The 18,048-nt window shown below is 40.5% G+C and overlaps 1 protein-coding gene and 1 long non-coding RNA gene across 2 annotated transcripts in view; one reads left to right on the top strand and one right to left on the bottom strand.

The window, feature by feature from the left end:
* Positions 1-2,534, bottom strand: part of LOC149454228 (integrator complex subunit 14-like) — a 30,359-nt gene extending 27,825 nt beyond the window's left edge. Inside the window, exons 1-2 of the mRNA XM_089687630.1 lie at positions 2,417-2,534; positions 2,074-2,216 (exon numbers count right to left, since the gene is read on the bottom strand). Of these exons, the coding sequence (XP_089543756.1) occupies positions 2,074-2,216; positions 2,417-2,424 (151 nt within the window). The 5' untranslated portion in view covers positions 2,425-2,534. The remainder of the gene's footprint in view (positions 1-2,073; positions 2,217-2,416) is intronic.
* Positions 2,535-5,600: 3,066 nt separating this feature from the next.
* On the top strand, positions 5,601-10,331 carry LOC149454227 (uncharacterized). The gene is made up of 2 exons (XR_016314218.1): positions 5,601-5,792; positions 10,157-10,331. It is a non-coding gene; the product is annotated as an uncharacterized LOC149454227 (long non-coding RNA).
* Positions 10,332-18,048: the final 7,717 nt, after the last annotated feature.

Below are 18,048 nucleotides of genomic sequence, written 5' to 3'. Positions count from 1 at the left end.
TGGATGGATATAGATATCTCCCCTCGTGTTGTCCGGGGTCTATTTCCTATTACCTCTTCCTCCCCTGTATTCCTCCGGTTTAGGCCATAGAAGAAAAAGATATCCACATGGTGTTTTATCCTTTATAAAGGGGTTTAATGCGTTTCCAGACAAATGCGAACTCACATTCCACAAGATAAATACAGAGCGTTTTTGTATAGATGTGTGCCCTCACACAAAGACAGTACTCGCCGTTCCGCTGCTATTGGCGTCGTGACGTCAGAGCCCCTCCCCTACGCGTTGCGCCACAGGGTCACGTGGCTTCCTCAGGAGGATGTAACCTTAAGGTAGGGGAGGGGCTCTGACGTCACGACGCCAATAGCAGCGGAACGGCGAGTACTGTCTTTGTGTGAGGGCACACATCTATACAAAAACGCTCTGTATTTATCTTGTGGAATGTGAGTTCGCATTTGTCTGGAAACGCATTAAACCCCTTTATAAAGGATAAAACACCATGTGGATATCTTTTTCTTCTATGGCCTAAACCGGAGGAATACAGGGGAGGAAGAGGTAATAGGAAATAGACCCCGGACAACACCAGGGGAGATATCTATATCCATCCATCCAGCCCTCATAACCCAGAAGGAATTGGGAGGCCATCTAGTGGAAGGAAAGTAGAACCACAGACTACCTCAATAATAATATACTTTCCATATATTTGCACAAATTAATTGGGACTATCACATGTCATTTAAAGCCAAAGGATAAGTAATACACAGCTGACACCACTATCCTTTGTTGCAATAAGTGAAGTATTGTTTGCACAGTTTTCCATCATTATTTACTGTTTATTTTTATTGTTATTTATTTTTTATATATCAATTTGATTATTACACTCCATTATATATAAATTTATCTTACATTAGTGTTTTGGGGCAACATTTGCAAATTTGCACATATTTATTTTTGCACACATATACATCACGGTGCAAGGAGGGTTTCTTTGCACATTTTTTATGTTATACAAATTAATTTTATGTACAATAAAAAAAATTTTTTAATCACAATTCAATTAATTACAGCACTGGGAGTTTTTAATATATATTATATCACAATGTATTAATATTTATGTAATATTTATTTAGATTTATTTATTTTATATATATCACATATTTCTAAGTAAACATTCACTTTGAGGAGCGCGACACATCCAATATATTATTTGTTCAGTGCCACCCGCAAGTTCCGCCCACCTGTGCCCAGCAGTGCGCCCACTAGCTCCGCCCACCTGTGCCCAGCAGATCACCCACCTGTGTCCAGCAGTGCACCCACCTGTGCCACTCTGCAGTGTCACACACCTGTGCCCAGAAGTGCCACCTACCTGTGCCCAGAAGTGCCATCCACCTGTGCCCACCCACCAGTGCTGCCCACCAGTGCCACCCACCAGTGCAGCCCAGCAGTGCTGCCAGTCAGTGCCACCAGTCAGTGCCCAGGGGTTGTGCCAGTCAGTGCCGCCAGTCAGTGCCCAGCAGTGATGCCAGTCAGTGCCGTCTATCAGTACCCATCATCAGTGTCACCTATCAGTGCCGCCTATCAGTGCTGCATATTAGTGCCGCCTATCCGTGACACCTCATTAGTGCTGTCTATCAGTGCTGCCTATCCGTGCCACCTCATTAGTACTGCCTATCAGTGCCCTTTAGTGCTGCCTATCAGTGCCCATCAGTGCCTCCTATCAGTGCCCATCAGTGCTGCCTCATCAACGCACATCAGTGAAGGAGAAAAAATACCTGTTTGAAAAATTTTATAATAGAAAGAAAGAAAATTTTTTTTTTTTCAAATTTTTTGCACTTTTTTTATTTATAGCGCAAAAAGTAAAGCGCCCAGTGGCGATTAAATACCACCAAAAGAAAGCTCTATTTGTGAGAAAAAAATGATCAAAATTTCATATGGGTACAATGTTGCATGATTGCGCAATTGTCAATCAAAGTGCGGCAGCGCTGAAAGCTGCAAATTGGCCTGGTAAGGAAGGGGGTATAAGTGCCTGGTAGGCAAGGGGTTAATACAGACAGTAAACACCATATGACATGCCTCTACCTGTACTTAAAGATTTAGGAATTGGATCGGTCTCTTCATCTATGACAACAGATTCCGGCCTGGGGAAGACCTGGACATCAGAGGACAGGTTCCCACACTTCAGCACTGCATGGAACGGAGTGTACGCCACATCAATAAGTTTCCTGTAGGAGAAAAATGTTGTTTTACGTGGAATTAACTAAAAAAACGTCAGTTAGGAAGAGAAATCTGTCATGCTAAAAACTCAGAGCCAGCTATACACTATAATCCTCTCACACGACAACTAATCTCTAACAAGCCCGGCAATATCCGGCAGTAAATTAACTAGAGACAGACTCCATGCAGGGCAGGCGAGCTCACTTACCCGAACATGGACTGGACATTCTTTAAGCACAGGGGCCCATCGATGGTAAAGATCTGACCCTCCCCATTATTGAGGTCAATAAGTCTTTCCAGAGTATCCAAGGAATCGGAGCTCTGCAGCTGAGGGGGTGGGGGGGGGGGGACAAGAGGACAAAGAAAAGGAAATGCAATGAACACATCGTCATATATTCATAAAAAGCGTAAATTCACCCAAAAACATTCTCTCTTTATATTAGGAGAGAACGGGGGGATTACAACCACCTGCCGGGGTTAACTGCTAACCAGAGGTCTAGTTTCTCTTTTTTTTTCTCATAAGGAAGTGAAGGAAAGTCTGCAACAAGGACACAAAGGCAATATAAAGATGGCAGGAGGACCAGCCTTCCCCTATTCTACTAAAACAAAAAAAAAACATAAAAAACCCCCAAAACAAATAAACAAAAAAAAACAAAAACAGAAAAAAAAAACCCCACTGTTTGTATTGCGGTAGATTATCCACTTAAGCTCCAGAGGGTTTTACCCCCTTCATGACCAGGCCACTTTTTGCTATTCTGGACTGTGCTACTTTAACTGGTAATTGCGCTGTCACGCAACACTGTACCCAAATGGAATTTATATAATTTCACATTTTTTTGGTTGTGTTATCACCATTTGGTTTTTATTTGTTATATAGACAAAAAAAGGCTGAAAATTTTGAAGACAGACAATATATTTTACTTTTTGCTATTAACCACTTGAGCCCCAGAGGATTTACCCCCCTTAATGACCACGCCTTTTTTTGCTGTTTGGCGCTGCACTAATTCAAATGATAATTGCGCGGTCATGCAATGCTGTACCCAAACGAAATTTACGTAAACTCAAAGTTAGTCATAAATTTCGGCCAAAATGTATTCTGCTCCATGTTTTTGGTAAAAAATCCCAATAAGTGTATATTGATTGCTTTGTGTGAACGTTATAGCGTCTACAAACTATGGGATAGATACTGTAATTTATGCCTTTTTTTGCTATACAGCGCTGCACTAATTCAAATGATAATTGCGCGGTCATGCAATGCTGCACCCGAACGAAATTTACGTCCTTTATTTCACACAAATAGAGCTTTCTTTTGGTGGTATTTGATCACCTGTGCGCTTTTTATTTTTTGCACTATAATCAAAAAAAATACGAAAATTTTGAAAAAAAACAATATTTTCTACTTTAAGCTATAAAAAATATATCATAAACTCAAAGTTAGTCATAAATTTAAGCCAAAATGTATTCTGCTACATGTTTTTGGTAAAAAAAATCCCGTGCATTAGCGGGCAAACTGGCGCTATCTAGGAGGGGTGCTAACACTATCGGAAGTCACCAGTGACACTAACACAGTGATCAGTAAAAATCTGTTCACTGTAATCAATGACACTGGTGACAGGGCAGTGAAGGGGTTAACTGGGGGGGGGAGGGGGGCGATCAAGGGGTTAAATGGGATTTCTGGTGCACTACCGGGCAAACTGGCGCTATCTGGGAGGGGCGCTAACACTATCGGAAGTCGCCAGCGACACTGATACAGTGATCAGTAAAAATTGGTTCACTGATCAGTGACACTGGTGACAGGGCAGTGAAGGGGTTAACTGGGGGGCGATCAAGGGGTTAAACGGGATTACTGGTGTACTGGCGGGCAAACTGGCGCTATCTGGGAGGGGCGCTAACTCTATCGGAAGTCGCCAGCGACACTGATCAGTAAAAATCGCTTCACTGATCAGTGACACTGGGCAGTGAAGGGTTAACTGGGGGGGGGAGTGCGATCAGGGGGTTAAATGTGTCCTAGAGTGTTCTAACTGTAGTGTAGTGCTTTGTACTCACTTTTTGGATGTCTTCTTCTCTGTCTGGAACGGAATGTGTCCAGGCAGAGAAGAATGACATCATATCCTGCCCTGTGTAAATATCAACACAGGACAGGATAGGACAGGGACCGATCATGTGATTTCAGCCAGAAATCACTGGCTGAAATCTAATGATTGATCCCTCCTGGATCAAATCGTGTCACCCGCGGGTCGGCGGGAGCGCGCGCGCGCGCGCCCCCTGCCAGTGAAAGTGTCGGGAGCGCGGAATCCGTTTTAAAACGTGGTTTTGCACTCCACTGCCGCCCTGCACACGTATATACACAGTGGCAGGGCGGCAAGCGGCTAAAAAAAAAAAAATAATAATAATAATAGTAAAAATAATAATAAAAAAAATTAAATATTAATAAATATATATAGATACACATACTTTATATGTGTGTGTGTGTATGTATGTATATATATATATATATATATATATATATATATACACATACACACACTTTAAAAATCAAAATTTCTTCATAAATTGTAGGCCAAAATGTATTCTACTACAAATGTTTGGTAAAAAAAAAAAAAATCCCAATAATTTATATTAATTGGTGTTAGAAGCTTTCCTTAACCCAATATCTAATATCTTCTTATTAACAGTACTAACATAAGTATGAATGAGTTGGATCTTAATAGAATAATTGAGTTATTATATTTATATTTGTTCTAGATTGGGAAAAGTAAGGAATTAGACTTCATAGTCTGTGAATATACATATGAACATATTTCTTGGGTTTTTCCTTTACATTCAAGCCACATATGAGAGCAATTAGCTATACCTTCCCCCATCCTCCCCCATCTATGTAAGAGATAAAGTTACACTCAGACTTTGAGAGAAGTAGATTGGAGGGTTTGTTATATATATACACATCTGTTGGTGTCAATTATCTTAGTGGGACTACAAGAGAATACCAACCCACTTTTAGGTTGGTGGGTGCTGGATTGCTCTTTTAAGAGTAGAAACAAAGACTTTTTAGTCACATTGCTAGAAGCCTTGAGAGACACACACACACTACACACACATATACAATCTTATTATCAAGAACTTAACTATATTTTTTGGACATTATTTAAACATTCTGTATGCCAATATTTTATTTCTAATTTTATGCAACGTTATTATTAAATCATCTTTTTGAGTTTATACAAGAAGTGGAAGGACTTTCTATCTGAACATTTCTCATCAATACAAGTTAATAAAATATCGAGTCAATACGATATTTTACAGTGGCGAGCCTCCAGTTCGATTCGTTTCCGCCGATCGCTTATTTTTGACTTTTTTCTCTTTCACCTTGATGAGAGGGACGAGGTTTGCAAACTCAGCAAAATATGAAATCAAGCTTTCAGGAGAAGTAAAGTCTGCAACAGATGAATCGTCGGCATAATCGAGAACCTAAAAGCAGAATTGGTGAGAATTTTGCGCAATTGCAAGCAACGCTGTTCCTTGGTGATGTCATTTCCCGCCAAGAGAGAAAAGACGCGTTATGTAAAGAAAGACCTTCTTAATCGGTAAGTAATGGATTTTATTGATGAATTATCTAGAGAGAGTAAGTTAGAATTCAAGAATCTGTCTACATTTGTTAAAGATAATGAACTTTGGCGGTACATGTATAATGAATGCTTACAGGCTAATAGTAAGAGAGAAAAATCTAAGTTTTCCTTTAAGAAACTGAGCAAACAAGTTAGAAATGTAATGAAGTTACCGTATTTGCCGGCGTATAAGACGACTTTTTGACCCTTGAAAATCTTCTCAAAAGTCGGGGGTCGTCTTATACGCCGGTACACATGTTAGGGGGGCTGCGGCATTAAGTACAGGGGTTTGCAGGGGCTGACGTCTCTTACCTGGATCCAGTCCCACGACGATCCGGTCCAGGAAGCGCGGCGTCTCCTTCAGTTCGGCCACTGGATGTTCGTGCGGCTGCGCGGCTCCGCCTCCTCACCGGTGATTGGCCGCCAGAACTGTAGCTCAGGAAAGGCACACAGGCGGCCAATCACCGGCGAGGGGGCGGAGCCGAGCGGCCCCGCGAAAATTGAGTGCCGGAGCAGCAGGTAAGTGCTCTGTGTAGAGGTGCTGCTGCAACCACATATGCTGGCCGCAGCAGCACCTTACTAGAGCAGGGTCAGCAAGTGTCAGTGGGAGGAATAGTGCCCCATCATTGGTGTCACTGATACCAATGATGGGGCACTATTCCTCCCACTGATACCAACGATGGGGCACTATTCCTCCCACTGACACCAACGATGGGGCACTATTCCTCCCCCCCACTGACACCAACGATGGGGCACTATTCCCCCCCCCACTGACACCAACGATGGGGCACTATTCCACCCCTCACTGACACCAATGATGGGGCACTATTCCACCCCTCACTGACACCAATGATGGGGCACTATTCCTGCCACTGATACCAATGATGGGGCACCTATTCCCCCCACTGATACCAATGATGGGGCACCTATTCCCCCCACTGATACCAATGATGGGGCACTATTCCTCCCACTGATGCCAATGATGGGGCACCATTCCTGCCACTGATACCAATGATGGGGCACCTATTCCCCCCACTGATACCAATGATGGGGCACTATTCCTCCCACTGATACCAATGATGGGGCACTATTCCTCCCACTGACATCAATGATGGGGCACTATTCCTCCCACTGACATCAATGATGGGGCACTATTCCTCCCACTGGTGTGCATTGGAAGAGGGGTAGTCTTATACGGCGAGTATAGCCCAAACACTACATTTTAGCAGGAAAAGTAGGGGGGTCGTCTTATACGCCCAGTCGTCTTATACGCCGGCAAATACGGTAGTTAATGTTTTTAATGCCATGATTTTTGATGTTCCTAAGACTGCTGTTTGTGTAATGAAGCAAGATCAGAACAGTGTATGTGCTAATTGCCAGATTTTGACTGAGCAAATAGATGATATGCAAAGCGCAATTCAAACAAAAGACATTCAGTTATCTGACCTGCAGAATGATGTAAAAAGAATTTGTGTGAATACTAAGGCAGAGAAACAAAAATCTTTTGTACCAGAGATCCAGTCTATAGAAGGAGATCCTATAGATCAGGAAGAAATGTGTAAGAGAAAATTAAGGGATAAAGCTGCAAAACGTAATCTTAAAATCCTTGATCAGTTCATGAAAAATCAGAAGAAGGAAAGTTTAATTGTTCAAAATGGAGAACAGAGAGAGACCATGTGCTTAGCCACACCCAGTTATGATGATGAACACGTCACAGGCAGGGCGAGAGTCTCAGAGCAGACAGGAAATACTATTTGTTTCTATTGTAAACGATTTGGTCATTTGAAAAGAGATTGTATTCATTATGAATTAGATTTACAAAGAAAAGCTTTGGAATTAGAAGACCAAAATATAATTTCTGAACAATCTGCTCCTCCGTGTTCCAACAATAGTCTGTCTGAGTTGCCTTATGCCTCAGAAGTTAAAAAGATCAGTTCACTGAGAGTTAACAACAGCTTAAACAATATGGTAAACAGTGCTGTTGTCATTAATAGGAATGGTTTACTGCCTTTGCCGAAATTAGGATCAGGATCAAATCGAGATTCTTCTTCTTTACCGTTGGAATATGTTGCTCCAAATTTCTTGGATGAAAGTGGAAGGCCCAAATCAACATCAATTGATTCTTCCATGTACTGTAATGTTGGAAGTATTTGTACAGCAACTGCTGACATGTCTTCAGAACATAAATGGCCACATACAGGAACCAATCTTGAATTGGAACAATTGGTTATATCACATAAGGATCTTTGGAGTCAAAGCAAAAATGATGTAGGTTTGTTTACAAATTTTGAAGTTGACATTGAAGGTAGAGACCCTAAGCCTCAACCTCAATACAAATTGCCATTAGAATCACTTCATCCAATTTCTTCCATTATAGATGAGTTTTTACAGCAAGGAATTTTAAAGAAAGTACAATCAGTGGTGAATAATTGTATTTGGCCTATCAAAGCTGATAATTCATATTCTTTATCAGTTGACTTTCAGGACATTGAACAAATGCATCACAAATAACAGATCTATTGTTCCTGATTGTAACATAATGTCACATCTGGATGCCAAGGCCAAAATATTCTCAGTACTTGAAATTGCCAATAGCCATTTGTCAGTACCATTAGCTAAGAGTTGTCAATATAAGCTTGCTTTTAGCTTCAACAAAGAAACATATACATTCACAAGATTAGCCCCAGGCATGGATATAAGTGATGGCATTGTTCATGAGTATTTGGGAAAAATATTATCTAAATTCTCTAGGCCAGAATGTATTGTCCAGCATGTAGACAAGCTTCTCTTGTCTACACAAAATATAACTGAACATATCACTCTTTTGTCTGAAATATTTACGTTGTTACAAACAGCAGGATTGAAATTGAATACAGAGAAAGTTCAGTTGATGAAAAGACAGGTGGAATTCCTTCATATGCAAATTAGTCATGGACAGAGACAGTTGTTGCAAGAAAAAGTTAGAACTATTTCTGCTTATCCAATTCCAACAAATCGCAAGGCTTTGCGTCAGTTTTTGAGTGAAGTAAATCATTGTAAAGATTTTATACCCAATTTTGCAGAAAAGTCTAGATCATTATTTGATCGTTTGAGACAAAAAGATGGAGTATTTGATCAATGGGATCAAACTGAGAAAGAAGCTTTTGAACTATTGAAATGGGATTTGCAGAATGCTACTACATTAAATACTGTTGAGTTTTGTAGTAAAATTCCTTTTGTTTTAGAAACCAATGTTTCCAATAATGCAATCTCAGCAATTTTGTCACAATTAAAAGAAGGTAATCAGAAAATAATAGGTTTCTTCTCAAGAACTTTGACAAATATGGAGAAAAACTTTGATGCACATATGAAAAAATTGTTAAGTGTTTTCTTTGCAGTCAAAATAACTGAACACATTGTGAAATCAAATCAGATCATATTACAGACACCTGATTCATCACTGAAACTCCTAAAGGAAGATGGTTCAACAGAAAATTATTGTGAAAAGTATCCTATATGGTACAAAACACTGTCTTCCAAACACATTCAGATAGATGTAACAGGAAGACATTTTCAGGAAAACATATCAACACATGTTTGTACAGCTGTAGATGAGAAGTTTGTACCTCATGTTTTCAACATAGGAACTGAGAAAAGTTTGATACCAGTATGTATTACTGCAGATCAGTCTTACACTACAAGAAGTGAGCCAACACAGAAAACAGTTACGCATTTTTCCAATTTTATAGAGATAAGATCAAAGGCATGATCCTTTGTCATCTCTGGGTTGATACAAAACCTTTCTTTGGTTTTGAAACCAAGGTTTTGAATCATGACCAATATTGGAGATGTAGCGTCCTGTTATATTTGTTTTTGTTTATTTCAGGTACTTATATAGCGTCGTCAATTTATGTAGTGCTTTTTACATATATATAGTACATTCACATAAGTCCCTAACCCTCAAGAGGTGTATAATCTGAGGTCCCTAACTCACAGTCATACATACACATACTAGGGCCAATTTAGATAGGAGCCAATTCTCCTACCAACATTTTGGAGTGTGGGAGGAAACCGGAGTACCCGGAGGAAACCCACGCAAGCACAGGGAGAACATGCAAACTCCAGGCAGGTGATGCCATGGTTGGGATTTGAATCAGCGACCCTAGTACTGTTAGGCGGAAGTGCCTGCATTCTAAAATAGAACACTACAAGTCAATAAGAAGTATTATAATCAAAATATGTCTTCCATGTCATGACTAGAAATGTTTGTGATTATGATATGTAATATTAACAGATAAATGTAAGAGGATTAATCCATGTAAAATTATCAATGCCAAAATAATGATACTGCATTTCTGTTACAGGAAATGACCTAAGAGTAACTGTTAAAGGAAGAAAACTCAAATATTTCTAAACCTTTCAGATGATAATACATTTTCCAAGAAGGAAATTTATTCTGGAAGAAGCTTTGCAACAAGAATTTCATTCATCATTGTTTTTGTTGTTCTTTTTATGTTCAATAAAGTTATTTTAACTTTACAGAGCGCTAAAAGAAGACAAGACATCTCAAGGCATCTCATAGAGGAAGAACGTATAAAACAATTGACTTTTTGACTACTGATGAAATAATTCATTCATCAGATATATTGTTTTTTTTTGTGTGTACATTTTATTTTGACATGATATGTTTACCATATCAAGATGAGATCAGTTTTCACATGAACATTTGCAATCACACACTATGTATTTTCAGAAGTGAAGGGTTAAACTTTTGTTACAACAGAGTCACTCTACTTAGTTAGAACATCTGTTGTTAATTAAGCTAAAGATACGTTTTTCTAAGGTACATATAGAAAAACTTAGGCAAACTTTACATTGTTATATGTATGTTTTAAAAAAAAATCATTTGATATACATGTATGGATTGAAGTTAGAGAACATATGTTATGTTTAAATGTTAATAAGGTATTTTGAAAAAATGTATGGATTATAGAACTATGTGCTACACACATTTTGGAGGGAAAATATGAAACATCTATTTTTTAAGTGACATATTTTAAAGTATTGTACTATAATGTTACAGTTATACATTTATTAAGGAGATGAATTATTTGGTAAAAGGAAAATAATAAGGGTAAAAATATTTTTATGTGATACATAACAAAAGGTTTATCAAAGAATTTGTTTTCCCATTATAGAATCAAATTGAAGATAAGTTCAGATCAATTATCTTAAGATCCAAAAACGCATGAATGGATACGAAAGTGACGAGAATGTGTATAAATGGATTAAGATAAGGAAAATGATTAAGATTCGATAAAATCGATCATTTTGAGAGGGAAATGTTAGAAGCTTTCCTTAACCCAATATCTAATATCTTCTTATTAACAGTACTAACATAAGTATGAATGAGTTGGATCTTAATAGAATAATTGAGTTATTATATTTATATTTGTTCTAGATTGGGAAAAGTAAGGAATTAGACTTCATAGTCTGTGAATATACATATGAACATATTTCTTGGGTTTTTCCTTTACATTCAAGCCACATATGAGAGCAATTAGCTATACCTTCCCCCATCCTCCCCCATCTATGTAAGAGATAAAGTTACACTCAGACTTTGAGAGAAGTAGACTGGAGGGTTTGTTATATATATACACATCTGTTGGTGTCAATTATCTTAGTGGGACTACAAGAGAATACCAACCCACTTTTAGGTTGGTGGGGGCTGGATTGCTCTTTTAAGAGTAGAAACAAAGACTTTTTAGTCACATTGCTAGAAGCCTTGAGAGACACACACACACTACACACACATATACATATATACAATCTTATTATCAAGAACTTAACTATATTTTTTGGACATTATTTAAACATTCTGTATGCCAATATTTTATTTCTAATTTTATGCAACGTTATTATTAAATCATCTTTTTGAGTTTATACAAGAAGTGGAAGGACTTTCTATCTGAACATTTCTCATCAATACAAGTTAATAAAATATCGAGTCAATACGATATTTTACAATTGGTTTGCATGCAAGTTATAGTGTCTACAAACTATCGTATTTATACACTGGAATTTTTTTTTTTTTCTACTAGTAATGGCGGCAATCAGTGGAACAGTGATAGTGCAGCGGGCAATCTGACACTGGCACTTTGTGGGAACTAACTAATTGCCACTGACATCACCAGTGACGCTAATACAGTGATCAGTGCTAATAATATACACTGACACTGTATTGACACTGGCTAGGAAGGATCTAACATCTAAGGTCAATCAAGGGGTTAATTTTGTGCCTAACAAGTGTTAATGTGTGAACTGTGCTGCTTTTCAATAAATATTGATTTGTTTCTTTTCCTGGTGATTGGACACAGCCGATCAGCAGGTCCCAGACATGAATTATTGGTCGGGATCTGTTGACGAACTCCTGCTACGTCAAATCACAGCGGAGTAGACGGGGGGCATGTGCCCAACTCCCAGAAACGGGCAGCGATGTACCAGTAACGTAACAGTGCCTTTAGTGGTCACCCCGCCGCAGTATATGTACATACAAGTGGTAATGATTCGGTTTTATTATCTCACATGCCTTCATTTAAAGCCTAACTCCATGCTTAAGGTCCCTTTAAATAGTTTGCCTCGGCCACGCTGGCCCAAACAAACTATTTACTGCACTAACAGGGGCGCTTGCTGGGTGAGCTTTTTTAGCTTTCCACTCCCAGCCATTCAGGGGAAGCTTTGTATTCCATGAATGAATACAAAGCTTCCTTTGATTGGCTGAGGCAATTGACCTCACAATCAGAGGAAGTTTTGTATTCATTCATGGACTACAGTTCTTCCCATGAATGGCTTAGCAGCTCTCAGCCAGAGGCTACGTTGTTTTGGGAATGGGATGGAATGGGATACAGGTAATACAGCTACTGCACTGACAGGTTTTCTTGCTTGGGGCGCTGTATTTTTTAATTTTTTTAATATTTTTTTATATTTGTATTTTAGACCATCTTGGCGCAAAAGAAATATTTAAAAAGAGACACGTATAGTTAGGCTTTAACCACTTCCCGTCCGGCTGCTGTATATAAACGGCCGGACAGTGGCAGGGCAGGGGCGGGAAAAACAATATTTTTTAATTTCAGCTATAAAAATATATAGTAAACTCAAAGTTGGTTATAAATTTAGGCCAAAATGTATTCTGCTCCATGTTTTTGGTAAAAAAAATCCCAATAAGTGTATATTGATTGCTTTGTGTGAAGTTATAGCGTCTACAAACTATGGTATAGATACTGCAATTTACGCCATTTTTCTGCTATACAGCGCTGCGCTAGTTTAACGGACAATTGCGCGGTCATGCAATATGGTACATAAATGAAATTTACATCCTTTTTTTCCCCACAAATTGAACTTTCTTTTGGTGGTATTTGATCGCCTGTGCGGTTTTTATTTTTTGCGCTATAAAAAAAAAGGCTGACAATTTTGAGGAAAAAAAAAAAATATTTTGGACTTTTTGCTATAAAACATGTCCAGTAAAAAAAAAATGCAAAAATCAAATTTAGTCATAAATTTCTGCCAAAATGCATTCTGCGACATGTCTTTGCTAAAAAAAACCCAATACGTGTAAATTAATTGGTTTACGTGAAAGTTATAGCGTTTACAAATGGCGGGAAAGATACTGGGATTTTTAGGGGGTTTTTTATACTAATAATGGCGGCGATCAGCGAATTATGGCGGCGATCAGGGACTTATGGCAGCGACCAGCGACTTATGGCGGGACTGCGGTGGACATTTTGACATTGGGGACTACTGACTTGGGGTCACTGATATCCCCAAAAACACTAATACAGTGATCAGTGCAAAAAAAAAACACTGACACTGTACTAATGGCACTGGGGAGGAAGGGGTTAACTTTATTTTGCAGGGAAGGGTTATAGGAGTGAGGGGAGTGTTTTACTAGGGGGCGGGGCTGTGTACTGGGCGGGACAAGGCTGATCGGGAGACAGAAACTGTTCTTTCTCAATCAGCTCATCCTCGAGCTGTCAGGGAAGTGACAGACAGCTACTGCAGCTGTGCTCTCTGTTACTGTTTGCCGCCGATCGCCGGGACATAGCCGCTAAGGAGTGGCTGTGACCCGGCGACTGACATCTGCGGCGGTGATCCACAGGACAAATAGGGCGTTTTTGTAAACGTATTTGTTTACAAAAACGTGGTTTTGCCTGTGAGTGCCGCCCTGCCGCCGTATATGTACAGTGCCTGGGCGGCATGCAATTAAAAGCCTTCACAGGTTGTTGATTCAGAGATAATTGTGAATGAATTACTGCTCTCACGTGGACGTTTGCTTGCATTCGCATTTATGTGTATGTGTAAAGCGGATCTTCACCCTCGGAGTATAGTTCCTTCCTCTCCACTCCTCCTCCCCTCCTCTACATGAAGAGCAAATTTTTTTTTTTGCTTATTTATTTCAGGTGCTTATAAAGTGCCGTCAATTTACGCAGCACTTTACATATATATTGTACATTCACATCAGTCCCTAACCCTCAAGGGGCGTACAATCTAAGGTCCCTAACCCTCAAGGGGCGTACAATCTAAGGTCCCTAACTCGCATTCATACATACACATACTAGGGACAATTTAGACCGGAGCCAATTAACCTACCAGCATGTCTTTGGAGTGTGGGAGGAAACCGGAGTACCCAGAGGAAACCCACGCAGGCACAGGGAGAACATGAAAACTCCAGGCAGGTGGTGCTGTGGTTGGGATTCGAACCCAGGACCCTAGTACTGCCAGGCTTATGTACTTTGTTTTATTTTTAAAGTTCTAACCCGTTCCCACCCCCTTTCCCCTCCCCCCATTGCACTTCACTCTCCTAGGCGAATGACGTGCATTAAGCCTGCTGTGGCTCTTGGGGATATGCACATCACACAGTCACACATCATAGGAGGCACACACTTTCATCGATAGAGGAAGGGGCGGACCTAGCGGCACATTGTGAGGCTCGGCAGCGGAACCTAATGACGTCACATAAGAAGATGGTAGCACGGGACCGAGAAAGGGCAGAATTCTGAGAGGATTCTGCAGGACATCGCTGGATCCACTGGGCAGGTTGTTTGAAATGTTCAAATTTTCAGGTTTGAAAAAAAAAAAAAAAAAACTTTGTCACAGCCGGGTGCCCACACTGGAGATACTGGTGCCAGACGGCTGGTGAAACGGGCTGTGGGGAGGACACCGCGGGATCGTAGGACAGGTGAGACAGGAGACATTGGGGGTGGTGCACATTCTGGGAATCCAAGGAAGCAAGATAGCAGCTGAATAGCCACCTGATCACTTGCATCCGAGAGCCAACAGTCGGCTTGTAACATTTCCACGCATTACCCGCTGCTGCCGACATGAGCCTTACCTCTGCGGCAGTGAAAGGGTTAATAGTTTGTACATCGTATGCCTGAAATTCCGTTCTCCTAAAAGCGTTTTCTCCTTTTTCTCTCCTGACAGGACTCGCCATCAATTTCCGTCACTTATACAAGCAAAGGCGCAGGCGTCTGGGGAGTCGGAGAAGGAAGACCGCATAATGTTTTCCATATTTTTGTTTGTTTTATATAGCGGGTGGGAGAAGATTTTTGTTTCATTCCCCAATCTTTCTGCTTCTGGTTCTACTCCTTGGTACATTGTTCAGTCTTCTTACTTTCTGGGACCACAAAGGTCAAAGGGCATTCCTACTGAAAGCTGAACAGTCGAAAGGGATTGGTCAAGTGTAATAAACAATTGTCACTCACCTGTGAGCCACTTATTGACCTCCAAATTAAAAAAAAAAAATCATTTGTGCCCTTCCACAGTCTGTTGTCCTGCACCATGGTTTGCCCAAAAATGCAGATTACCTCTGCAACCTATGGAGTGTAATATATAATGATTATTTCTAGCATGTGATTTCTGCGCAGGGGGGCAAGAATGACGCGAGAGGCCAGGACTAAATAATAGGAGAGGAAGGGGGCATTTGGAGGAATCAGAATCGCCATTGTTAGGCCTCGTTCACACCATATTTATTTCAGGTACTTATATAGCGCTGTCAATTTACGCAGCGCTTTACATACATTATATATATATATCATTCACATCAATCCCTAAGCCTCAAGGGGTGTACAATCTAAGGTCCCTAACTCACATTCATACATACACATGGATCCAATTCACCTACCAGCATGTCTTTGGAGTGTGAGAGGAAACCGGAGCACCCGGAGGAAACCCACGCAAGCACAGGGAGAACATGCAAACTCCATGCAGGAGGCGCCATGGTCAGGAATCGAACCCATGACCCATTTACTGCAAGGCAGACGTGCTAACCACTAAGCCACTGTGCCACCATATGCGCAGATTCATCAGTTTTCATGCACACATCAATGAGTTTTATACACGTTGTAGATTCCTGTGCAGAAAAAAAATCTGCCCATGATACCACTGTTGTGGAGTGAACAGGACACATAGAGAACATAGTTACATAGTTAGTCTGGCTGAAAAAAAGACAAGTCCATCCAGTTCAACCATTAAAAAAAAAAAAAAAATCTCACAATAATGCCCTCCTGTATTCTCATAAGCAGCCCATTCTCACACGGTGTCAGCTGCTGCCAGAAGGACTTTGACAAACTTAGTGTACCTGCTTTAAATAGTGAGGATGAATTACTGCACAGTGTCTGCAGCTATAGAGGTCAGTGAGGACTTGTTTTTAAACTGTTACATAGTTAGTCTGGCTGAAAAAAAGACAAAGGTCCATCCAGTTCAGACTAACTATGTAACACTTTAAAAACAAGTCCTCACTGACCTCTATAGCTGCAGACACTGTGCAGTAATTCATCCTCACTATTTAAAGCAGGTACACTGAGTTTGTCAAAGTCCTTCTGGCAGCAGCTGACACCGTGTGAGAATGGGCTGCTTATGAGAATACAGGAGGGCATTATTGTGAGATTTTTTTTTTTTTTTTTTTAATGGTTGAACTGGATGGACCTTTGTCTTTTTTTCAGCCAACCATTAAAAAAAAAAAAAAAATCTCACAATAATGCCCTCCTGTATTCTCATAAGCAGCCTATTCTCACAAGGGGTCAGCTGCTGCCAGAAGGACTTTGACAAACTCAGTGTACCTTCTTTAAATAGTGAGGATGAATTACTGCACAGTGTCTGCAGCTATAGAGGTCAGTGAGGACCGTTTTTTAAAGTGTTACATAGTTAGTCTGGCTGAAAAAAAGACAAAAGTCCATCCAGTTCAACCATTAAAAAAAAAGTAATAATCCTACACCCACAGTTGATCCAGAGGAAGGCAAAAAAAACCCAGCAAAGCACGATCCAATTTGTTTCTGCTGGGAAGAAAATTCCTTCCTGATCCCCCGAGAGACAATCGGATATTCCCTGGATCAACGTCACCTATAAATGTTAGTAGAACAATTGATTTCATTATGCCCTATCAGAACGTGTGCAGAAAAACGGACGTCTCTGCACCATGGTGTGAGCCCTGCAGAGACACTTTTGCCCCCTTTACCCCAGGTTCACACCTAAGCGGTTTCCGCAGCATTTTGCAGAAACGCACAGCAGTCCATTGAACATGATTTTTCTATGGGACACGTTCACATCTCTGCATTTTCACCCAGTGTGTTTTTTTGCAAAGGGTCAGGGACTTTTTTTTTAATGGAAAAAGTTGCATTTTTGTTCCTATAAACGTTAATGGAAAAGCTGCAGAAGGGCATTTAGTGCGTTTTTGATGCTTTTTGCGTTTTTGAATCTGCCCAGAAACTTGAAATTAAAAAAAAAAAAAAATGAAAACCGCACTACAGAAACAGAGCAAAAGCAAACTGCATAGGTGTGAACCTGACCTTAGGCTGGATTTGCACTTTTGTGATCCTTTGAGGTGTCTTAACTGATGCACTTTAACCCCTTCTCCTCTTTCGATTGGGACCTTTCCCGATCATGTGACACGTCATCACGGTGGTCACGTGATCTCTAAAACCCGTCCCGGCTTCTGAAACTCTTAAAGGGCCGGGAGGCGGGATGGGTTTTAGGGATCATGTGACCTCCGTGACGACGTGTGACATGATCGTGAAAGGTCCCGATCGAAAGAGGAGATTGGGACCTTTCCGTGAGTACCGGACATGTGTGCTGGGAACGCGCAGGGTGCGCGCTCTCGGCACATATGTTTTTTCTTACCTGAACGCAAATGTGCGGCCGCTCGGCGTCTAGGCCCAGACGCCGGGAGGCCGCACATTTGTGTGCTGCCGACGTGAATAGG

Source organism: Staurois parvus, unplaced genomic scaffold (assembly GCF_062004578.1).
Source record: "Staurois parvus isolate SC_StPar_1 unplaced genomic scaffold, SC_StPar_1.0 ptg000432l, whole genome shotgun sequence".
Lineage (NCBI taxonomy): Eukaryota > Metazoa > Chordata > Amphibia > Anura > Ranidae > Staurois > Staurois parvus.
Note: the sequence above shows the minus strand (reverse complement) of the source record. Positions and strands in the feature narration are given on the sequence as shown.